The sequence below is a fragment of the Mastigoproctus giganteus genome, chromosome 2, assembly GCF_048544385.1.
Source record: "Mastigoproctus giganteus isolate SK-2022 chromosome 2, ASM4854438v1, whole genome shotgun sequence".
Taxonomy (NCBI): Eukaryota; Metazoa; Arthropoda; class Arachnida; order Uropygi; family Thelyphonidae; genus Mastigoproctus; species Mastigoproctus giganteus.
In genome coordinates, this window is record NC_143576.1 from 107,952,247 (window position 1) to 107,972,737 (window position 20,491).

At 37.1% G+C, this 20,491-nt stretch overlaps 1 protein-coding gene across 3 annotated transcripts in view; it reads left to right on the top strand.

The window, feature by feature from the left end:
- Positions 1 to 20,491, top strand: part of tst (superkiller complex helicase subunit twister) — a 522,759-nt gene that overhangs the window by 389,133 nt on the left and 113,135 nt on the right. For all 3 annotated transcript variants that reach the window (XM_090389516.1, XM_090389517.1, XM_090389518.1), the window contains 2 exons: positions 3,203 to 3,475; positions 16,194 to 16,639. In XM_090389516.1, the coding sequence (XP_090245642.1) occupies positions 3,203 to 3,475; positions 16,194 to 16,639 (719 nt within the window). The remainder of the gene's footprint in view (positions 1 to 3,202; positions 3,476 to 16,193; positions 16,640 to 20,491) is intronic.

The window sequence follows — 20,491 nt, forward strand, 5'->3', positions numbered from 1 at the left end:
ACATTTAATGAGAGAATTTTTTTAATAATTAACAAAATTTAAAATGCTGTTTTAGTTCACTTTCTGCACAGGCCATATGTTGGACACCACTGTGAATCAACTGTAAGAGAATTAGGAGAGAGTGATTTTCTTTTACTCCCATAAATAATCATCTGTTGTTTTGCAGAGGTGAATTATCCACATTTTTCACTAAATTTTCCCTGTCTCTGTTTATATAGTCACAGTAACTGAATATCTGAATGACACCAACATTTTGGACAGTTTCAAAAAAAAAAAAAAAAGATGAAGAAGAAAAAGTTCAAAAGAAAGTTTAAAGCTAGTTCAAAGAACCAATGACAATATTGATGACGAGAGAAAGAAAAGGAGGATAATGATGGTATTAAACCTTTTAAACATGAAATGTTGCATTTGGTGAAAACAAAGTTAGAAAATTGTGTCAATTAGGTTACAGTTAAATGAAAGAGATGCAATTTGTGGATTTCAGGAATACCTGATTGAAAAGATGGTTTCAGAAGAATTGAAGATTTTGATGGGCGCTCTGAGTACGATACCAGTTTCATCCAGTGAAGGTGAATGAGGATTTTCACAAATGAATCTGATTGTCAGCCCAACCTGAGGTTCGTTGATGACAAAAATAAATTTCTTAAAATTGTAGGCCCACTGCTGACCTGCTTCGATCCAGCAAAATATGTCGATTCTTGGCTGATTCGGAAATGGCATTCAGCAACAGACACAAATAGTAAGTAAAGAAGCCAGCATAGTGTGTCAGATGAGAACTTAATAAAAATTTGGAATATTCTACAAAAACTTTATTATGAAATTATTTTTACTTATTACACTCACATTTTACTTATTTTTTTAATATACTTTAATAATAAATGTATGCTTAATAAACTGTGCTAATATATTAATTTTTTGTTCTTATTTCAAAAACATTACTACTAAAGTAACAATATCAGGAAAAAAATTATCACTGCCTTCTGCCCTGAAGCCATCCAGTATCTAAGGATTTTCTCCGTGATTCCAACCTGTTCCAGCTTATAAAGTAACCGGTCATGTGGGACTGAGTCAAATGCTTTGCTGAAATCCAAATAAACAGTGTTGAAATTATTCCCTAAATTCAGCTCTTGGGTGACCCTGTTAAATTTGCTAACCAGATTAGCTAAACATGATTTTCCCTTTACAAAACCATGCTGAGTGTCCTTCAGAATTCCATTTCTAACTAAATGATCCTGAATTCCACCCTTGATCATTGTCTCCACGATTTTCCCTACAACTGAAGTTAGACTGACCGGGCAGTAATTTTCCACTTCACTCTTAGAACTGCCCTTATGTATTGGAGATACATTGGGAATTTTCCAATCCAGTGGAATCACTCCTAAGTCCAGTGATCCTTTCATAATTAGCCTAAATGGTTCAATGCACTCACTTTCCACCTATTTTAAGATTATAGGGTATATGCCATCAACCCCAGGAGCCTTACTGGCTTGTAGGCTCAAAAGTTTTTCCTTAAATAAATATGTGAAATTTCAATATCATTAATTATGTATTTTTCAACTTCACTCCCATAATTTCTCATTGACACAAAGGGTTTTTCTTCTGTAAATATCGATGCAGAGTAACAGTTGAGTTCATCTGCAACTTTGGCTGGGGTATCTAATACTATTTCACGTCCATTACATAAAGGTCCAATCTGGTTCGTCCTTCTCTTCTTTGCATTTATATATATGAAGAATTCCTTATCCCCATTCTTTGCTCTCTTTGCCAGTGATTTCTCATAATCTGCCTTTGCCCGCCTAACCTTTTTTGTGGCAGTATTACTGATCACTTTGTAGCTGTTATAGGCTTCAGCACTTTTTATTGCTCTGTGACTTTTCCATGCCGTCTTTTTCTTTTAAAGTAATCTGGCAACTTCCTTATTCATCTAACTTGGAATCTTCCTCGTGGAGTATTTTTTTAATGGTATATTATGTCTGGTATCTTATACTGTTTGTGAAAAATAATTAGGCACTAACAGGCCTGTTGGCTTAAAGAGCACTTTGTGAGTCTATGTATAACATACTTTTTTATATTGAATACTATTAAACTTACATGTTACTGTTGGTGCTCTGCAGGCACCACCAGTAACAAGACTTTATTAACATCTAGTCTCGTTTCAGATTCAACAGGGATTACACAGTCTCTATAAGAAACTAATGTTACTGTTTCTGTTGGATCAAGAGAAATGAAATGGCTGATGAGGCTGCTAAATGTGCAGACACTTAAATGGCCTTTGCTGAGCAGTATCATATATTGACTACAGACAATCCAGTCAAAATGCTGGTCATGTAGCATCTTACTATACACCAGTGCGTAGCACACGCTTTTTGATTATACCGGGGTTCGAGCCCGTCACCACCAAATATGGAGGATGCGGAAAGCTCAGGGAATGACCACCACATATCCTGGAGCAATATGGCTTTAGTTGCTAATGCTCCTAAACCAAAAATAACAAACAAAGCTTACTATACACCCTCATTTTTTGTTAAAAGCTGATGAATCTCTTGTATATACTGGACTGAGTGTATAATTGTCTTATCAGTACAACATATATTAATTTATTGCTGTATTTTATTAATGAATATACTATTTTTGCTACTTTTAGATATTTTTCCAAACATTTTAGTCAGATTTTATCACAGTAGAAATGTAGGTGTCTTTTGATTTCTGAAAAAGGATACTATTACTAGATTTAAGTTATTTTAAATCAATGACTGATATTATACTTTGTCTTTTTACAAGCTTTTTCTTGATCTGTTATATATATATATATATATAAATATAGTTTTATAATTTAACTCCACTGTGGACTTGGTGCATTATGGCCTTAGCTGCCAGCATGATAAAAAGTAAGACAACCAATATTTGGTTGTGAGGGTCTCTACCACATTCTAGATTGAATGCATATCTGGATAGAATATTTAAAAATTGCAAGATTACAGAGTTTTTGTTTTGACTCCAGTCATTAGCCTTTTGATTTTTTGTTGGAAATCTATCATTCTGCTACTTTTGTTTGCTTATAGTATGACTAAATAAGGAAACCCTGTGCTGTATTTAAGAACCTTACAACAAAGTAAAAATTTTGTTGTTTATTTCAGTGTATTTTTTTTTTTTTTTTAAATTTTAATTAGAATTTATCATTTTTTTTTTTTTTTTTTTTAAGGGTAAACCAACTAAATTGGAATCCCAGTTCAGACTTACATATGGAATGATCTTGAATATTCTAATACAGAAGAGACGTGTAGAGGATATGATGAAATGGTCATTTGCTGAGACATTAAATCAGCAACAAAGTAGACACAATGAGGCAAAATTGAAGTCTGTTATGTCTGCTTTAGCACACATTCCTAGTTTGAATTGTAACATTTGTGAGACTGATATAAAGGAATATTGCAAACTCTTAGAATATTATGATCAGTTAAGAAAGGAAATGATGGTAGGTATATAATATTATTGTAGGAAAAGAACAGTAAAGTGATTTTTATATTTTTTTGTATACTTTCAAATAAGTGCTGAAAGTGATTTGTGACATTCATCTAATCTGACTATGCAATTATGACAAGATTTGAAGACTTGTATGCTGTAGTTTTGAGAACAATTGTTTATAAGAACTAGAGCATACAATGCTTTAACTCTTTTAACTATATTTTATGCATTGTTTATATTTTATAAGCAATGCATATAAAAGCTCATAAAAGTGTGATTTTTCTCTGATCATCATCATCATCATCCCTCCTCAATCAGTGTCAGGCTGTTTCAGTTCCCTGAGGACATTAGAAGAGAATGGACATGTCTTAGCAGTTGAGAGAGACCTGGCTGATCCCTCTTAAAAATGACTGTTGTGCATTAAGTTTTGGTTCAATGCTAATGGCTGACACTTTCAGTTCCTTCTTAAATAGAGTTGAACTTTTATTTGAACAGTTTTGGAAGTGAACATGTTTGCTTAGAATTATATGTGCAAAGAACCTGCCAGGTACCACCTAGCTATTTATTATTTTTGACTTTCCCTTTCAGCATGCTAGTTTTGGTTTCAGCATCATGTAAACAATACATTGCTGAAACAAAATTAACACTTTTTCTGACTTGGTTATTTTATTTTTTATTTTTTTTATGAAAACCCCAAAAACAAGAGGTATTAGAACCTATAGTACTTAGCTCTGTTCTTGGGTTGTAGGTTGAGAAGATGAAAGAAAATATTTGTTGACATTAGACTTGAACTTCTGTAGACTCTAATTTTCAGGAAATACATATGAAGGAAGTTGTTCCAGAAAATGGCAATTGAATGAATAAACGTTCATTCAACTGTGAGTTTGGTTCTGTGAGTTTGAAGTTGGACAGTTAAATGGATGTTGGCGGCATGTGTTCGGACTGTTTTGAAAGAGAGAGTGGGAATTATACAAGCCAATTCAGAAGAACAGTTCCCATGGAAGTATCTGTAGAAAAGGCATGCAGCAGAAACAGTACGTCTATGAGACAGCGAGTGGAGAGACTCAGTTAGAGATGAATCATTAATTAACCTAACTGCCCTCTTCTGAATGAAATCAAGAAGCCTGAGAGAGGTTTTGGGCGCACTGCCCCAGATGTGGGAACAATATTCCATGGTAGGGCAGATTTCCGATTTGTACAGAGTGAACAGCTGTTTGGAAGAGAAGTAACAACGAGAGCAAAAGAGAAAAGCAAGTTTTTTAGATGCAAAGGAAGCAATATTTGTAATGTGCTTGTGCCAAGAGAGATTAGAAGTCAAGGTAATCCCCAAAAGAGATATCATTTTACCTAGAAATTAGTGTCACCAAAGATAAGCATAGGAGCAGAAGAATCCTTTATGTGAGATATAAGACAAGACTGAGTTTTAGGAGGACTGAAATCAACTAAGTTGTCTTTGCCACACTGGAGAATTCCCTGGAGATCTGCATTTAAGGAATTGGTAGCAGATATTTAATAAGTTGAAGCTGATTGAGCAGGGCAAGGTTTTTCAAAATGGAAAGAGGAATGCAATGTGCTATCATCGGCAAAATGGAGAGGATTTCCAGTCAATGGAAGAAGGTCATTAATATACAAGAGGAAAAGAGTGGGGGAAAGAACTGAACCTTGGGGAACACCAGCGTTAGTGCAGAAGTTAGAAGACAGAGCCATCTACCATTACCTTCAGTGAGTGATCAGAGAGAAAACTGGATAACCAATTACAAAAAACAGTTGGCAAACCATAAGATGGAAGCTTGTCAAGAGCAACTGCTTAGTTTCACCAAACTTTTCCATTGAATTTGTCCATAAATGGGTAACATAAGCCTGATTATCACAAGTGGATTGACACTGATGGAATCCATACTGGCAATTGTTGATCAGAAGGAAGGTTTCTAGGTAGTTTAAGAGTTGGCAGTTAATTGATTACTCCATTACTTTAGAAAGAGTAGAAGTAATTGCAATGGGACGATAATTGGATGGAAGGGATTTGTCACCCTTTTTAGGAACTGGCTGGATATGAGCAAATTTCCAAGCAGAAGGAAAAACACCTTTGGAATAAGAAAGTGGAAAAGGTGGCAAGGTACAGGAGTAAGTTCAGGAGCACAGGTTTTGAGAACAAGTAGAGAAATATCGTCAGGACCTGGAGGTTTCTTAGCATCAAGATTTGTCAAAATTCTTCTGACCTCGTTTTGATGGATGACCACAGGAGGCATTGAATGGACTGTGTTGGACATGGTGGGAAGTGTTTTACCAAGATCATTTATACACGTGTTGGAAGAAAAATGGGATGCTAGCAGGTCAGCTTTATCCTTGGCTGAAGTGACAACAAAACCAACTGGTTTCAAAAGAGGTGGGAGCGGAGATGGGTAAAAGTTGAGGCCAATAGCTTCGACAAGAGACTAGAATGCTCGGCTACCATTAGGGCAAGAAGCAAGTTTTCTACTCTTAGCCTGTTCAAAATCTAGTTTGGAATTTTTAATAACTGCTTTACAATTGTTGCAAGCTTTGGTGTAGGCAGAAAATGAAAGTGAAAAATTGGAAAAAAGCCAATTACGATATGCAGCATTCTTCTCTTGAACAGCCTTAGCACATTTATTGGAAAACCAAGGTTTAGATAAAGGACGAGATTTTAAAGTGGAGTGTGGAATAAAGGATTCCATTCCCACAAGAATAATTTCACTGACACGATCTGAGCAAGCGTTGACATCAGAAGTTTTGAAACAGTAATCCGACCAAGGAAAATAAGAAAAGAAATCTCGCAAGTCATCCCATTTTGTATTCTTGTAATGCCAAACAATACAAGGTTGGGAATAGCCATGAAATAAAGGCTCCATTGGAGAAGAGACAATCACCAAGTTGGGATCGGAGGTGCCTATAGGACCACTCACTTCGACCGTGTACTTAGAAGGGTTGTTTGTGAGAAAAATATCGAGTGTGTTGGCTGTATGGTTAGGATTGTCCTGTATTTTTGTAGGTAAATGAAGAATCTGTGCAAGGTCATTAGTAATTGCAAAAGCCTCAGCATCGAGATGCTGAAAAATGGAAGCCAGCTCGAGTTGTGAACATTAAAATCACCAAGGAAAATTACCTTACTGTTAGTAAAGTTGGACTGGAGAAAGTCAAGTTGCAATGAGAGGAAGTCAAAGAGCTCCAAGTGATTAGTGGAGTTGGGAGAACAGTGGACACAACAGATGAATTTGACAGAATGCAGTAGAGATATTTTAAGCCAGAGAAGATTGAAAAGAGGAGATTCCAAATTACCAAGTCTCTGACAGGGAATATCAGAACAGACATACACACAAGTACCACCTTTGAGGTGAAAGTAATCGTACACAGAATAATTTGGGCAACTTAGATGAGCAGTAGTTGAATCAACCGATAACTGAGATTCCGTCAGGAAAAGTACATGGGGTTTGGCAGACTGCAAATAGAAATGGACATCATTGAGATTAGAATTGAGACCATGTATATTTGTGAAACTAACTAGCTAGTGTTTTGGGAGGATTAGATCCTTCCACAGATAAGCTTACTCTATTAGTTTGACAATTCATGGTGTATTCAATAGTGAGAAAACATGGCGGGGGGGGGCATGCTGTATGAAGTAGTAAGATTTTTGGATATGGCATACACATGGTAAGAATATACCCAGATCCTTGACATAACGTGGCCTCGACAGTGCTACCCGCATGCACACTATCGGACTCCCTCCAGTCACTATCTGGCAGAGTAGAGGTAGCAAGATTATACACTAGCTGATCTGGAAGCCTCCTGAAGAGTTAATAATAGGTTCAGCCCGGTGTACTAACTAGCAGCCAGCGTGCAAACACCGTTTAGAGTGGTACCCTCAGATTGTAAGGATGATTGGATCTTGCCATGATGTTTATCATAAACTCAAAAGTCATCAGTCATATGGCATGATGGAAGAGATGGGGAAGGGTTAACCAGATTGCTACTGAAATTAAATACTTGTTATTTTACGTTTAATTATTCTAAATAATGTGTGTTTTTTCTCTATTGTTATTAATATTTAATAAAGAGATTTATAACAGATAATTATTCTTATTTATCTGTTTATTTTTTTATTTATTTGACAAAACATATTAATACATGCACATGCATAAGATAATTTTTGTGCTACTAAATTTTATTTAACTGGAAATTGGAAGTGACTATTAGTATTATTCTTATATTTTATGACTATAAAGTTTTGATTTTTTTTTCAGAATTAATAAGTGTTGTTTCAATGAAAATAATGTGTACAAAAAAAAGATTTTTTAATTTTTTGATTTTCATTGCAAAAAAAAATAATATTTAATAAATGTTGCAGTCCATTAGTAAAAGACCATTGATGTACATAGATGAGAGGGTGCTGCGTATAGTTGCAATTCGATGCAGTGAAATTTGAGCTCCAAGAAATATAAGTTTTTGCCATTTTATTTTGATTGTCATATTACATTATACATTATAAGTTGGTTTATAGACCTAGTTAACCTTGTTATTTTTATTTTTAATTTAGACAAAGATTTTGTAGGTTACAAGATTGTGTGCCAGGGGCAAAGGTTGATGATGTTGTAGAGCAGATATCATCTTTTAAGGGCACAAAAGGTGATATCGTTCTACACTAATGTAGAACGATATCACCTTTCGCTGTCACTAATGATATCATTAAGTGTGGGAGAACTGCGGATTTAAGAAGCAAATACAGGTCATTACTGAAAAAAAAAGTCGAGAGTTAGGTTTAATTTGAAAGCTTCTGCAATCCTGCCCAGACACAATAGGAGGGAGTATATGGTGAGAGCCTTGTCAATCAATTCGACCCTGGAGAGATTGTGCAGTGCTCATGGGATAGAATGTTTCTCAGTGTAGTGTGTATTTGTTAACAGGAGAGATTACTTCTACAGGGATGGGATACACTTAAATAGAAGGGGTGCAAGAATATTTGCTAATGCTACTGAGGCAAGTTAGGTGGGTTGGAAAACTGCTAGCTTAGGAGGGGATTTACAGACTAATATACTAACAGTAGCCGCAGGCAGAGATGGAAACGATTCTTGCATTGCTTCTATTGGAATGAGGAGCCAGTTATAATTAGTTGTATGGTGAAAGGAAGCCTGAGGTTATACTGCCAGACAAAAAAAAAAAAAAAAAAAAAAATTCACGAGTTTCCCTGAGAGAGAGAGAGAGAGAGAGAGAGAGAGAGAGAGTCAAAAGTAGAAGGGAATCACTTTGAAAGAGAAGAACGATGATATCCAGCTCAGGACCCTGGGTGTGCCAAACCCATACTCACCAGATACGAGCCCCTGGAGTTGCTGGGATTTTCAGAAACTGATGGGGTCATGAAACAAGTAAGTAAATACATGGGCTGTGTTAGAGTAACTAAGAGTAAAAACAGGTGCATGTGTACTTGCATGTACACCAATGCTAGGAGTATAGTAAATAAATCTCATGAATTTGAAGTACTGGTTAAGACATCCAAGGCAGATATTGTAGGGTTATCAGAGACTTGATGCCACTCAGATATAAGCAATGCAGAATTGGAATTTGGGGAGTACAATGTAAGATAGATAGGATCGAAAAGGAGGAAGGGTTATGCTGTTAGTTAAGAAACATAACAAGTATCAATCTCTGACCTTATATGCAGAAAGAGTTTTAAAATAATTACTCATTCATTTTCTTTGAATTACAGGTGAAATAGCTTTGCTCTCATTGTCTGAAAGGAGAACAATACATGGTTAGTCATTATATTAGAAGTTAAAGTTAAATGAATATACTGTTATATCATGTGAGCAAGTTATAAGATGTTTATTGAAGTGTTATTGTTAATCTGCAAATGGAATACACTTCGTTAAGTTTTGTTACTAGTAAATCCTGTCTTCGGGCTTTTTGGACATATGTGGGAATACAGATGCTTAGTGAGTGTACATTATATATAGTAACAGTAGAAATTTAATGTAGCTAAAATGAACTAAAGTATCTAAAAACTAAGAATTATTGATTCTTAAGAAGAGATCTGAGAATGTGATGTTAGTTCACAGCCTCCTTCTAAATAGTCACAATGTTTAACTAAAGAAAAATTGTTCATGTGAGACCAACCTTATTTCTAGGTTAAAAACTGCAGATTATTCACAGTTACATTTAACAAAACTAGATGATGTGAAGAGTAATTGGTAATTAAATACTTGTTAAAATTTAAAAAAAGCTGGAAATTTTTTTTTTTTTAACATAACTTACATTATGTTAAAGTAATGTAAGTTATTTTAAAAATAACTTACATTACTTTATATATACTGTACCAACAAACATTTACAAACCACATAAACACTATCACTGCATTCTCCCCTGGCCTGCAAAAAAAAAAAAAAAAAAAAAAAAAAAAAAAAAAACCTTGCAGCTAGGCCTGCACCACAACTGAAGCATAACAATAAGCTGCGGTGCCCAGAGAGTGCAGTGCAGAAAGAAAGAGTCGAATAAATGAGATGAGAGCTAGAAGAATTAATAAAAGTGTAAGCGTGAGAGAAAAGAACACAAACCACAAATGCTAAGTTAAGTACACACTAACCCTAGTTTTAATTAGTATTTAAATTTACGCTACCCATCATTGCATCCCCTCATGATGTGTGAGAAAAAGATGAATGAGTTGAGTGAAATAAAATAAAAAAATATATAAGTAAATAAAATAAATAAATAAAAATATATATATATGTGTGTGTATATATATACAGGGTGTTTCAGAACTTCTAAGAGGGGTAGGGTACATCCTGACAACTCGAAATCATATAGCAATGTGGGGTCGGAAATGATTTCCTGAAGCGGTATTGTACACAGAAGTCGTCGTGCGACATCGTGCAGCACAGATTCGATTTTCGGTCAATGTATGAGCCGGTATTATGGGAGATCACCTCATCGGACCTTACCTGTTACCGTGTCGTCTAACCGGACCTATCTACTTGATCTTTCTGCAGCAAGTATTGCCACAACTTTTGAGAGATGAACAGATTTCTGCATCGACGCAACAGACAATGTGGTTCCAACACGATGGAGCCCCTGCCCATTATAGCGGAGATGTTCGTAACTACGTGGATGTCACATTTGGTCAACAGTGGATCGGATGTGGTGGTCCCGTGCGTTGGCCTGCTCGGTCACCCGACCTATCATGTCTTGATTTTTATTTCTGGGGTCATATGAAATCGCTAGTTTATGACACCCCTGTTGACAATGCTGAGGAGCTGGTTGCAACAATCGCAGTAGCTGCCGAAGAAATTCGAAATTCGCCTGGAGTATTCCAGAATGTTCGGATGTCCATGCGTCGGAGATGTGAGGCGTGCATTGTAGCCCGTGGAAGAAACTTCGAACACTTACTTTAATCCATGTACCTTTTGCTTCTTTTCATGTATTATTAAAACGATTTCTCACTTAGGTCTCTTTTCTTTTTATGGTGCTTCTGTGTACAACACCGCTTCAGGAAAGCATTTCCGACCCCACATTGCTATATGATTTCGAGTTGTCAGGATGTACCCTACCCCTCTTAGAAGTTCTGAAACGTTTAACTGAAACACCCTGTATATAAAAAATTATAAAATAAGAAAAAAGTATAAAAAAAAATTATTATAAAATAAGAAAAAAGTATAAATAAAAAAAAATAAATAAATAAAAAAAAAAAAGTGCAAGTAGAGTGAGAATGCACATTACGAATGAAGTAAATGTGTGTATCCCCCCCCTCACCTGGTAGGTTCCCCCCGCCAGCTAACATATCCCACCCCCAGAGCGGGATGGGCAGCTGGACCTTCATACCGGATTCGACACTCCTTGGACATGACACCGACGAAGACATTCTGTGGCTTTGCTGCCAACACGCCATTGGCGATCCGAACTGGGTACTCTAGCCTGGTTCCCTTTAAAACCCCATCCCCAGGCAGGGAATGGAGGAGACGGATCTCTGTCTCCTCTCCTCCCTGCCTACCCCCCATATTGCGCCTGGTGGGGCTCGTCTCCACTGACCTCTTTGGGGATGCCTACTCTATCCGTCCCTATTCTTCTATCTGTTTCCTCCCCAGTCTTCAACTCCCCCCCCCCTCTCTCACTAAATCGACCGAGTACCCACTGCCCCACTGCTGCCAAATTATAACCAACGTCTAAATTCTACCGGTTTTGTGCAAATCTCTAAGATATCTAACACTATCAGCTTTTATCTAGCGTTACATGTCTAAATTTAATAACATCAAAATTTTGCCCGACCTATTTGGCCTTTAACACATCTCTTTAGTGTTCAACCCTACAGCAATCCCATTAAGCATTAATGTCAAATGCATAACTTTTTTTTTTTTTTTTTTTTTTTAATAGGCCCTAGCCACTGAAATCCCAGGAAACTAGGTGGCAGGACCTGCCAGAGCAAATTGTTGTGATACTGGATACACCCGGCTAGCCTCCACGTGGCAGGGTATGGGCAACGTCGGGCCCCACTAGGGGCCTGGCGGCCAATAAGCCGGATAAACAATGGGCACAACATATCACACTGCACAGACACGACCCACACACTTTCAAGTCTCTGGCTTGACAGTGTACTGTCCTCGATACAGCGAAACACACGCGGAGATGGGAGAAATCTCAGGTGCCGTCTGACACGAACATACCTTATGTCAGTGTAGTACAACAGAGTTGATACGTTGCTCTGGGGTTGCTCTTTCCCATATGTAGTACTTTACATTTGTCAATGTTAAACTTCATTTGCCACCTCTCAGCCCATCTGCTCAGCCTTTCCAGATCCTGTTGCAGTAGCATAGAGTCAGTAGTGTCTTTGACCACCCTGCCAACCTTCGTATCATCTGCAAACTTGGACATTAAGCTTGATATACCATCATCAATATCATTTATAAATACAGAAAACAATAATGGACCCAATACTAACCCTGACGAACTCCACTAATAGCATTAGTCCACGATGAGCAGTGTCCATTGATTACCACTCTCTGTCTTCTCCCCCTCAACCACCCCTTTATCCATAGCAGCAATTTGCCTCCAATGCCACACTGCTCCAATTTGTGCAGCAGTCTTCCATGTGTAACAGTATCAAAAGACTTTCTAAGATCCAAGTATATAATATCAAAGTTATTCCCTGCATCCAGTTCTTTTGTGACTGCATCATAGTATCCAATCAAATTGGTCAGGCAAGACTTCCTCTTAACAAAACCATGCTGTGTCTGAGCTATAACTGAAGTCTTGTCTAGATGATCCTGCAGTGCTTCTTTAACGAGTGCCTCCATTAATTTTCTGGGAACAGAAGTTAAACTAACAGGTCTATAATTACTTGTGTCGCCCTTTGATCATTTGTTCATCATTTGTGAATTGGGGTCACATTTGCACACCTCCAGTCCATGGGTACTTCCCCTGAGTCCAAGGAAGCTCTCATAATTATAGCTAAGGGTTTGCTTACTTCCTTTGCTGCCTCCTTTAATATAACTGGATAGGTCCCATCCACCCCAGGTGCCTTTCTTGTATTTATCTTCAACAATTTCTCCTCTACTTTACTCTCAGTTATTACAAGATTCTCTAGCTTACTGTCAGAGTTGAATACACCTCTGGAATTCCCCTCGCTGAATAACTTCTTGTGTGTGAATGTCGATGCAAAATATTCATTTAGTTTGTTAGCTACCTGAGCAGGATCATCAACAGTTGAACCATCGATATCAAGTGGACCAATCTGATTCATCCCCTTCCTTCTAGAGTTTACATAAGTAAAGAACTCTTTGCTGTTTTTCTTTGCATCCCTTGCCAAAGATTTCTTGTAGTCTGCCTTCACCTGCCTAACCTCCTTTGTAACTTGGTTACAGATCAACTTGTATCTATCATAGGCTTCTGTGTCACGTGTTAATTTGTATGTATCCCATGCATTTTTCTTCTCTGCCATATGTCTCATTAGTTCGTCTGACATCCATTTAGGCTAAACCTTGAACAATATTTCTTAGTTGGTATGTAAAGCCTAGTAGCTTCCAAGATAAGTTCTTTGAATGCTTCCCATTTTGAATTTGCTGTTGATAACATCATCAGTTGGTCCCACTGTATAGAATTTAAATACTGTCTCAGTCCATCGTAGTCGCCTTTACGAAGGCAATAACCCTTCCCTTTACCCCTAATGGTAGTTACCTCTTTGAGTAAATCCCACTTCAGCACACTGTGATCACTGCCACCTAGTGGTTCATTTATCTGCAGATTCTTAATGCATGAAGAATCACTACTGATAATCAAAGCATGAGTATTTACTCCCTCTAGTTGCCTCCCGAACATGCTGATGTAGAAAACAATCATCCAATAAATCCACATAAGCCTTGCTAGTGTGCGAGTGACCAGCCCCCAAATTCCAGTCAATATCTGGGAAATTAAAATCCCCCATTATAAGACTCTCTGATTTACTGGCCCACTCTATTTCCCTGTACAATTTCTTATCATACTCATCAGAGTCATTAGGCCTATAGCACACTCCTACTCTCAATTTTGATCTCCCAATGCTTATGTCACACCAAACTGACTCGACACTGCTCTGTCCAGCAATGTTGACTGGCTTCACTTCCTTGGATTTTATGTATTTCTTAACTAATAGCATAACCCCTCCTCCCTTCCTGTCCTGTCTATCCCTTCTGTAGACATTGTACTCCCCAAATTCCAGTTCTGCATTCCTTATATCTGTGTGACACCACGTCTCTGAAATCCCCACAATATCTGCCTTTGATGTTTTGAGCAATACCTCAAATTCATCAAATTTATTTACTAAACTCCTAGCATTGGTGTACATGCAAGTATACATGCACCTGTTCTTTTTCTTAGCTACCCTAACACAACCCATGTGTTTACTTGTACCCTAATGATTCTCAGCAGTCTCTGAAATATCCTGCATCCTATTTTCCAGGCTGCGGCTCATTCCAATAGAAGCAATACAAGAATCACTTTCACCTCTGCCAGTGGCTACTGTTAATCTATTAGTCCTTGTATCCCCCAAATCTAGCAATTTTCCAACCCACCTAACACTGCCTCGATAGGATCAGCAAACATTCTTGCACCCTTTCTATTTAAGTGTATCCCATCTCTGTAGAAGCAGTCTCTCCTGTTAACAAGTACAGACCAGGCTGAAAAAAATTTTACCTCTTGAGCCTTGCACAATCTTTCCAGCGCCGAATTGATCGACAGGGCTCTCATCATATACTCCCTCCTATCTTGTCTGGGCAGAATTGCAGACACTTTCAAATTCAACCCTAATTCACGGCTTTTTTCAACAGTGACCTGTACTTGTTAAGTAATTCCATCGGTTAAGTAATTTATAGCCAGCAAAGGGTGGTTTCATCAGTTTAAAAACTGTTGTAAAATTCACAATGTGAAAGTGTCTGGTGAGGCTGCAAGTGCTGACATTGCAGTGGTGGAAGAGTATCCTTCCGAATTTAAACGCTTAATAGGCGAAGGCAACTACCACCCTGATTTAGTTTTTAATGTGAACGAAATGGGTAGTTTCGTCCACATTGAGTAAATACGCACTGAAGTGATGACTCCACAGGACCAAAGTAAAATTTTATTTTATTAATTATTTTATATATAAGTATAAATAAAACATGTGCATTAAATGTTTAAAATATTTAATTATTTATAAAGAACAGAAATATTAGTGCATACTTGGAAAAATTTTGGGAATTTTGGAACCTATCTCATTCAGTTACATTATAATTTGGTCTTGTTTTACAACTTTTCATTGTACAACCCTGTTTTGCTGGAACCTAATGATGTTGTAAAACAGGTCCTACCTGCTGAAATTAATATCATTAATTTCAGCAAGTGCTTATATATATATTGCTATATTTTTAATATCTTTATATATTCAAGTCATTGCTTCTATATCCTTTTATACTTCTGTAGGCTAGTCATTTTTATTTATGCTTTCAAATCTCTCTTTACTTTAACTAGTATTAGGCCAAAATGTTGTGTCTAGAAATTTCAATTATTATTATTTCCAGTTTTTTTGCATATTCATTGTGTCAACTGTAAATTTCACAAGCCATTTTCTAAAAAAAAAAAAACTACGCCTTTTAATTTTAGTCATTTTAGCTCTTCCATTAATTTGGTAACTAAAAATTTTATTCTAATTTTCATTTTATATTAACTGAATTTTGTTTTCATTTATGTTTATGCTTTTTACCCATTTGGCTTGTGGTTTTCACCAGAAATAGACATTCTTGCTATTTTTCTTGCAATTCCAGCTGTTGGCACCTGATGAGAGGCTAGTTTTGTAAGTTGTGTTCATAACATCCTCATTTGATCAATTTTTATGTAATTATGTATTTTTATTATGCATATTTTATTAGTTATCTATATCTTCACTCCTTGTTTCTCTCACTTTCTTTTACTACTTCTTCTTCTTCTGTTCTCTTATTCCTTTTCCTCTACCTTTACTTACACACACACACACACACACACACACACACACACACACACACACACACACACACACACACACACACACACAATTTATTTAGTGATTGTTTTTTTTTTTAATTATACCTAGGATTTTCCATTAGATGAGACTATTTAATTCAGACTTTGTTAGAAATTATTTATTAAACATGTTCATTACAAATTGTTCTTAAATTAATTTTACTCAATGCTGTATTTGTTTTTATTATATATATTTTAATTTTTATTTTATTCAAATTTTGTAGCATTACATAACTTCACATCCTCAAGGAGCTAAAATGTTGACTCCTGGTCGCCTTGTGGTTATCAACACCTCGTATCATCGTAACGTTTTAGCTGTTATTCTTAATATCATCACAAGCAGCAAACAGAAAGTATTTAGAGTTCTTGCAGTTTCAGAAATTTATCATAACAGTTCTGAGAAAAGTGAACCTAGTTTAGCAAGTGCAATCAAGAGACCAAATCTTTCTTCTCATTCATCTCTTAAAACAAAAAGAGAGAGCGATAATGCTGAAGAAGAAGAAGAAAAAAGGCCATGGACAAAGAAACTATTCTATCCAGAAAGTTCATATGGACATTTGGTAATTGATGTCACAGTGGAAGACTTTCAGGCTATATGCACTAAATCAATTAAAATTGAACCAGAAGTGATTATCAATGATTGGCGAAAAAGGCAGATGCATCGTTTCATGTGAGTATTTGGATCTGACCCTCCCACATGCATTAAATTTTTTCTGTTAATTTGAGTTTTAAGTTCATTAATTAACCAGTGACTGTACAATAGGTAGTGTTTCCAAACTCTTTGGAAAAATTTAGTTTAAATATATAGTGGTGCTCAAAAAATTGCATCACTTGCAAAATTCACTGAATTTCTGTGAAATTTGGCAGTATATCATATTTTGTAATGTCATTACCCTATTGCATCATGCATCTCTAGCAAGCTCTCTCTTAGACGATGTCACATGCCATACATGATTGCATTACCCCAGCAGCAATATAAATGCAGTGCATATGCCACAACCCCAGTATTCTGTCCTTTCACAATGGCTAAGTTTTCGTAATTTGAAAAATCTAGGAAAAGTGCTGCTGCTGCTGTGTTGAATGCAGAGGGACATACTCTGCAAGAAATAGCTAAAAGGATTCACTGTAATCAGTCAACAGTTGCTTGTTTGTTATGAAAATTATCAGAAAGTGGCAAGTCTAACCATGAATGTCTTCTGCAGCACAGGCAGATTTCTGGTGTCTGTCTGTCTGTCTGTGGGTCCAAAACAGAAGATCCTCATTGACAGATCTCAAAACAGCATGGGAGGATAATACAGGAGTAAAGGCAAGTACTGTTACAGTATATAGATGCCTTTTCTCATTGGGATTAATATCACATCAAAATAAGCTAATTTTGATGCAAAAAATGAAAGCCCAGTGTCTAAGGCGGGCAAAGCAGCATGCTAGTTTGTCTGAGGATCAGTGGAAATGTGTTATTTTCTCTGATGGATCAAAATTCAACTTGCATGGTTTGGATGACCAGCAGACTGTTAGGCAAAGAAGAGGAGAAGAATTTCATTGTGACCGTGAAATTCACCGAATTTCTGTGAAATTCAGTGAATAATATCGACAGTGAAACATACCGTATCTAAATTAATATGATATGGGGCTGTATTCCACATAGAGTAGTTGGTCATTTTGAGTTTGTGAAGGGTACAGTGAATGCTGGGGTGTACCAAGGACATTCTGGAGACAAAATTATTTCCCACAATTAGAGATCACTATGGGGATGTTGCCAGTTGCATTTTTAAGGACGACTCTGCTCCATGTCACAGAGCCAAAACCATAAGTACTACTTAGTAATGTTAGCGAAAGTTTTAAATTTATAAAATGTCACCCTCTTGCTTAAATAAGTATAATTTATTTTGCTATTATTACTGCTCACAGGTGCAAAAGTAATTGAAGGATAAATAAATTCTCACAATAATATAGCCTGAGAACAATCCAGACTTCAATTCAGTTGAAAATTGTTGGAACAAAATGGGTGTTTCGATAATGCAAAAGAAACTAAAAGCACTTAGAGAGCTGCAGGAGACATTAATCTTTGTTTGGTACCATGAAATTTTCAGGAATACATTCAAGACCTTGTCCAGTTGATGCCATGACAATGTGCAGCAGTCATCAAAGCAAGGGGTGGACCAATGAAAGATTAGTGGGTATTTTGTGTTTTTTGATTATATAGCTGCCTGTTGCCCTAGTATGAGAAAAGTAATGGAAAAAAATTACTGATTTCATAGAAATTTTGTTATTATATGAACCATAATTAAGATTCTAATTTAAATTTTGTTTAGATTGGGAGCAAGAAAAGTGGTTGGGTAAGGCAGAGAGGCGAGGAAGGCTGAAGACTAGGGGGTGGAGCCAATGGAGAAGGCAATCCCAGAACAGCAGCAGGGATGGGCTCACAGAGGAAAGAGGGGGGCAGGGGGAGGGGACGGAAGCCTATTTTCTCCCCCTCCCTGCCTGGTGATGAGAGTTTAAAGGGAATTGAGTTGAAGTATCCAGTTCAGATCGCCTAAAAGGTGCATGAGCAGCTAGGCTGCAAGTTCACTCCTTTCCTGTCAGTTGGATCTTCATTCAGATTAGCATTAGCAAAGGCACATGATACAAGGAAGCAAGCTTATATAGCATCAGCCAAAAAAAAATAATAAATAAAAAAAAAGAACACCCCTTATTTCACCCATCTACTTGCTCCAAATCTTTGTCAAGTTCTGCCTTGAATCTATTTAAGCTATCAACTTCTACGACGACAGATAGAAGATTGTTCCAGCAATCAACCACCCGCTGGCTAAAGGCAAACTTCTGCACATCTATCAAACTTCTACACATCTATCCTATTCTGCACATCTATCTAACAGTCTTTCCTCAGTTTGAATTTATGCCCTCTCAGGCAATTATTCCGATCAAGAGGAAGAATCCCATCAGCATTAAGCATGCTCAAACCATTCAAGGCTTTATATACTCAATCAGATCACCTCTCAGATGCCTAGTCTTCAGACACTGTAATTTGTAAAACTTAAGCCTTTGTTCCATTCACTATTCTTGTTGCTCTTCTCTGTACTCGTTCCAACAGCTCTACAGCCTTCTTAAGATGAGGCCTCCAGACCTGTATACAGTACCCAAGGTGTGGCCTGACCATTGCCTTATACAAGGGGATAATCACCTCCTTATCCCTGTTAGAAAAATTCCTGTATATCATTGACAAGACACCATGAGCTACTCTTGCAGACTGTTTGCACTGCTCAGAAAACTTCATATCTGCCTGCACAATTACTCCCAGGTCCTTTTCATTCTCTGCCATTGCCATTGTCAGTGTAGTACCACAGAGTTGATACTTTATTCTGAGGTTACTGCTTCCCATATACAGCACTTCACATTTGTCAATGTTAAACTTCATTTGCCACCTCTCAGCACATCTGCCCAACCTTTCCAGATCCTGCTGCAGCAGCATACTGTCATTATTGGGGGAGTTATTAACGACCCTGCCAACCTTTGTATCATCTGCAAACTTGGACATTAAGTCCGATATACCATCATCAATATCATTTATAAATACAGAAAACAACAATGGATCCAACACTGAACCCTGAGGGACTCCACTAATAACATTAGTCCACGAACAGCAGTGTCCATTGATTACCACTCTGTCTTCTCCCACTCAACCATCCCTTTATCCATAGCAGCAGTTTGCCTCCAGTGCTACACTGCTTCAATTTGTGCAGCAGTCTTTCATGTGAAACAGTATCAAAGGTCTTTCTAAGATCCAAATATATGATATCCAAATTATTCTTTGCATCTAGTTCCTTTGTGACTACATCATAGTACTTATTATACTCATTAGATTCATTAGGCCTATAACACACACCTACTCTCATTTTTCCTTTCCCAGTACTTATGTCACTTCAAACAGACTCAACATTGCATTGTCCACCAGCATCAATTGGATGCACTTCCTTAGATGATGTGTTTCTTAACTAACAGCATAACCCCTCCTCCTTTCCTGTCCTGTCTATCCTTTCTGTGCACATTGTACTCCCCAAATTTCAATTCTGCACTGCTTATGTCTGTGTGACACCATGTCTCTGATATCCCAACAATATCTGCCTTTGTTATCTTGACTAGCACTTCAAGCTCATCAAATTTATTCACTATACTCCTAGCATTGGTGTACATTCAAGTATACATGTACCTGTTTCAACTCTTAGTTACCCTAACAAAGCCCGTGTATTTACTTGTTCCACTATGACTCCCAGCAGCCCTGGAAATTCCCATTGCCATGCTTTCCATGCTGTTGCTCAATTGCATTTCAATAGAAGCAGTGCAAGAATCACTTTCACCTCTGCCAGTGGCTACTGTTCGTCGATTAGTCCGTGTATCTGACCCATCTAACTCTGCCTCAGCCCCAGGTGCCAAGCGATTTCATGATCAAGTGTCTTTGCCAGTGAATTGCACTCGCTTGAATAAGTAAAATTGTCTTCTTTGTTACAATCAATTAAATAAGCTT